At 52.7% G+C, this 5052-nt stretch overlaps 1 protein-coding gene across 1 annotated transcript; it reads left to right on the top strand.

Annotated features, from left to right (window-relative positions):
* Nucleotides 1-1847: 1847 nt before the first annotated feature.
* Nucleotides 1848-5050, top strand: PODANS_1_6940 (uncharacterized protein; the record flags this gene model as incomplete). The annotated part of the gene is made up of 2 exons (XM_001912879.1): nucleotides 1848-2093; nucleotides 2159-5050. Coding segments are annotated over 2 exons (3138 nt in total), but the record flags the coding sequence as incomplete, so codon positions are not given.
* Between the last annotated feature and the right edge of the window lie 2 nt (nucleotides 5051-5052).

Below are 5052 nucleotides of genomic sequence, written 5' to 3'. Positions count from 1 at the left end.
GCACAAGGACGCATCGGAAGATATGGATGCGGGGTGAGAGAGCGGTCCAATTGGAGGTTTCAATCGGGTTGAATGCTGTTTCTAAACGGCAAGCCTGAGAGCTTCGGCTTTGAAGCGGGGTTTGCTGATGGTTTACTGGGAGAATATAGGTAACTTGGAGGGGGATTTGTTAAGCCGCTACGAATAGAGTAGGGTAGGTACCTTGACTTTGCGACTTGATATTTAGAGTCGGAGTTCATCGAAAGTTTACAAAATGGCTTTCGAACCTTGCGGAACCGATTCATGTGGGCCTTTTGTATGTAACTCTGATAAATTCGTTGCCCAAACTGCCGGATCCCCATGGACGGACCCCTGACATCGGTGCGCGGCGGCCGCTAATCCCGATGTGGATTGTCATGTTTGGAGGAGGCTTTCATGGGTGTTTCTGAAGCTGACTGCCAGCTAGCTTATATGATGCTGCGGTAGCTGAAGGTAGAGTAGAGTCTCAGGGTTACAAAATCAATGCCAGGCCCTATGATGGCTCTTTCTATAGATGTCATATATTTTCTTTTCAGTTGCTGGTCTTGAATGGAACAGCAGAACTAGAAGAGCCTTACACTCAGCTTCATTTCAACGATGGCAAAACAAGCAAGCATGCACATAATGTATCTAAAACATCTTAGAATACCGAGAGGCTCTCGACAATATTACACCTTAACTGAAGGTTGGCAGTGAATAGGGTTATCCTGCTCGGCTATGGGCTTAATACCCCAAGCTTGAGATACCCCGGCAAGTTTGAAAACTAAATAATGTCCCGTGAGATCTTTTTCAAACACCGCGAGTATTGATAAACCTCAGGGACGCAAGTGGTGAGGCTCACTGGTAGATGAATCCATGAATGGTCATGGTTGCTTCGTCTAAGGGGAGTTCCAGGGTTGGTGGGTCGCTAGAATGGCATGTATGGTCTGTGCACCTGCCTCAGGTAGCCAAGAAATCGCGTCTTTCAGCAGGAGCGCTACTGCGCGTCTCTTCTCTCAAGAATGGAAGATGTGTGTGACCATCTCATCATAAACTCGGCATCTAGTGGGCATCACAGCGCCCGGTGGATTCGACTCTCGGCCGGGTCTCCGTTAACTGGCACGTTTTCCCTTTGGTTCTTTGATTTCGTGAAAGCGGCAGGTGATTCTTTCATTCTCTGACAAACACACGGGGCCCTCCCTTTACGCCAAGAGAGCAACAGCAACTCATCAACAACTCGGCATCGTCACACCAAGAGATCCCCAACGCGGGATTACGGGGCATTGTGAATGGTACAACTATAGGGAAGCGAGAAGCAGCCGGGACACGAGCGATGGTCTCGTCCGGGAGAATTGTGGTGGATTTGACGGCGGATTCGACCTCAGCTAGTGAAGATGGGGGGAGTGAAGGTGGCGATGGTGTGGCCGACGAAACTGGTGTCAGGACAACGACCTTGAACCACCCTCACTACGGCGACCGGCTGCGATCACAACCAGCTTCACAACCCTATGCGTCTGAGCGGCCCCATCACCATGCGCGGAACTCGGCTCCGCAACATGTTGAAGCTAGTAGAGGGCCTAGTCCCTCCTCGTTAATCTGATGCTACAGCCAACATCCGCGCCTGCGAAGTAAAAGGCGTACTCCCCAATGGGTCACCAGTGGGCTAAGAGCAAGTCAGGGCTGGATGGGAACACCATCAAAGTTAATAATGCGATTTTCCAACACGGGACGAGATTCGGGATTCACAGTCGCCAACTCTCAAAAATACGGCCCAGCACCCGACCCCGCAGTCGCAAACTTCACATTCGCTCCAACTCTCAGAGTTCAGAGGCCACGAGACGCCAAAATCAATGACGCCCCAAAAGGTCGACGATTGGACAGTAGACTCCATTGCCGACATCCTCAGGTCCTTTGTGAATGAGGTCAGCGAGGATCATGCGCATCTCGTTCACTTTCTGCTTGAAGAAGACGAGAGAAATGCGCCCAAGCCTCAACACATTAGCTCTGTGGATGCGTTCGCCGATATGAAACCTCTCACGGTTGACCATGATGAATCGGCTGGGAATGAAATAGAGACTATGACTCTCAAATTCAAGGTTAGTTCTGATAACCCTCTTTGCCGAGCATCTCTCTAATCCCCGAAAAGCAACATAGTGGCGAGCAAGGGAAAGCCATAAGAGCACACGGGAAACATATCGATTTCCCTGTTGTGTGCATCGCCTCAGACAGGCAAAGTGTCCCACGATACAGGTTTCATCATGTTGAAATTCGCAAAAATATTCTTGCGCCAAATTCCATGCTAAACTTTGTGCCACATCTTCGTGATGTTGACCCGAACTCGGCTGAGGAAAAGAGGTACGCCGAGTGGCTCAATGAACTGGAGACTCTTGATAAGTTGTCTGGCTTCAAAGCCCTTGGTCGGGTACAGAGGCTGGCCAAGAGAGCGCAGAATGAATACGCAGCTATCTTATCAACCTACCTGGAGCCGTGGTTGGAGAGGCTAGCCATTGACGGCTGCACCAAAACCACTCTCATCCGCTACATGGCAAGCCAGCCAGAGAGCGATGATGCCATCACCCCGCAACAGAGGAGCCACCTTCTTGACACATACAACGAAGGTGCTGGGTCACCCCGTGGTTCTAGAGCAGCCAAGCTCTTCACCGAAGCTTTTGACAAAGTCTTTGGTGACCCCAAGAACCAGAGACCCATCACCCTCAGTGATGTCTTGAAGCTAGACAAGGCCGTGGAGCCTATCTTGGACAACAGGAAAACCAAGAATACGCCGAGTGCCCAAAGGCATCAGAATAGAGAGCTGACGCAAAAGGTTGTGGAATCTCTGGGGAGCTACTCGGCGTTGGGCTGTCTGATCTGTTTCAGTCATGACTGTGAGCACGGTGAAATCGATGGAGACAATCAGAAGCGGTGCTTGTCTCTCGATGAAATCGGCGGTGTTGCATCTGCTCTGCGGGCTAAGTGGATGGCACAACTTCAAGACCACTCAAGCAAGCAATCAAGCCTTGTCTTGAAATCAAGTCCCCAACCTTGCCGGAATTCCTGCTATCGCACTCACGATACCGGGAAACCAGGTTATGTGGAAAAGCCATGGTCTGGAAACGAGGTCACGGTCCTTGAGCAGGTGTTTGCGACTCTGGGCTACAGCTCGTCCCTCATGCCGCAGTGTTTTGTTGCTGCTGTGCTGAACCGGCCCTGCTGGGATGTACATCGCAAATTCAGGGAGCTCAGCCTGGCACTTCCTGCTGTCCCCGAGGCTTTTGAGACCGTCAAGGGACCCAAGCCAGTTACGTGGTATGATCGGAGAAAGAAGCAGCTATTGAGTGGTTGGGAAGATGCAACTGTCACGCACGAGCATTCGCTACGGGAAATATGGACGCCCTGCCATCACGAGGGTGCGTGTACGGCTGCGAACGGCTGCCAATGTGCATCCAAGGGGAGACACCCCGTCCTCTGCGAGCGATTCTGCTTATGTACGGCAGAAACATGTGCCCTCAAGTTTACTGGGTGTGCCTGCCATTCGCTAGGCAAGACATGTATCCAACGCCAGAAAGAAGGGAAGCCGTGTATCTGTGTTCAACTCAACCGGGAATGCGACCCTGTCCTTTGCAAGGGATGTGGAGCGAAGGAGAGAGCTGATCCTGAGAACGCCTACGATGAACAGCTTCATTCGACGGGGTGTCAGAATGTACCCATGCAACGCGGCGCCACCAAGGCGGTCGTGATAGGTTCCTCCCAGCTGGAGGGCTGTGGATATGGTCTCTTTGCTGCGGAGGATATAGCGCAGGACGAGTTTATCATTGAGTACACTGGCGAACTTATTAGCCACGACGAGGGCGTTCGCCGCGAGAATCGCCGCGGTGACGTGTTTGACGAGGAAAACAAGATTTCATATCTTTTCACGCTTCTTGAGCAGGAGGGCATATGGGTGGACGCGGCCATTTATGGGAACCTCAGCCGGTACATCAACCATGCCAACGACACCTGCAACATCACCCCAAAAATCATGTATGTCAACCATGAGTTCCGCATCAAGTTCTCAGCACTTCGTGACATCAAGGCCGGGGAGGAGTTATTCTTTAACTACGGTGACAACTTCCCTAACTTGACCAAGAAGCTCGTAGAGTCACGAGAGAGCGGTGGGAAGGAAAAGGGCAGCGGGAATGGCGCGCCGAAGCGCAAAGGAGGCGCTCAACGTGCTGCCCCCCGCAAAACCACATCCAAGTCGAGCCGGCATTTGGACTATCGAGGCAGTGACGATGAGTTGTTCTTTGACGAGTTACGCCGCCGGCAAGATGATGAAGATGGCGTGGACTATGGGGAGACCCCTAACAAGAAGCAACGTGGTAAACGAGGCGGAGCAAGGCCTGGTGCTGGTCGTAAGAAAAAACAAGCACAGCCGCCTGAGGAAACCGGCGAATACCAACACGCCACCGAGATTAGTGATAGTCAAGGCGAGAGCGGGGCCCTAGAAGAAACTCCTTCACGACGGCGCATCTCCAAACACCCATATGCCAGCACGGCATTTGGCGCCAATGGCGCAGTTAGCGGCCCTGGTCAGGAACCCGTGAAGAAAATCTCTAAGAGAGGGGGCGCACGACCTGGCGCAGGGCGCAAACCAAAGCATCGACCTGGCACCGCTAAGACTACCAGCAGCAGCAAGACTGGAAAGACGAGTCCCGGCAGCAGCACTACTAGTCCTAGCAACAGCAGCGAGAAATCCATCAACAACATCGGAAGGCATGGCACCGACTCCGAAGATCACCCACTCGCCTACCGCAACCGGTTTTCTCGCCCCGGGCCCTCAACGCTCTCGAACTCCATCTCTACCACAGCGGCGGGTAAGAAGCGCAAGGCCTCCGACTTCGAGGAGGAGGCTCAGAGCCCGTCAGGTGACGGTGACCACCACCGCGATTTTGAGTCACATGTTCAGTCCAACAGAAACAACAGTGCGGGGCTGTATGGACAGAGCATCTTTCAACCGATCGACTCTTCTACCTCCTCCCACTCTGACCAGTCGGTGGTGAATGGGAGAGGTGGGGG

Source organism: Podospora anserina, chromosome 1 (assembly GCF_000226545.1).
Source record: "Podospora anserina S mat+ genomic DNA chromosome 1, supercontig 1".
Classification (NCBI taxonomy): Eukaryota; Fungi; Ascomycota; class Sordariomycetes; order Sordariales; family Podosporaceae; genus Podospora; species Podospora anserina.
This window is presented reverse-complemented; position numbering and strand designations above follow the sequence as displayed.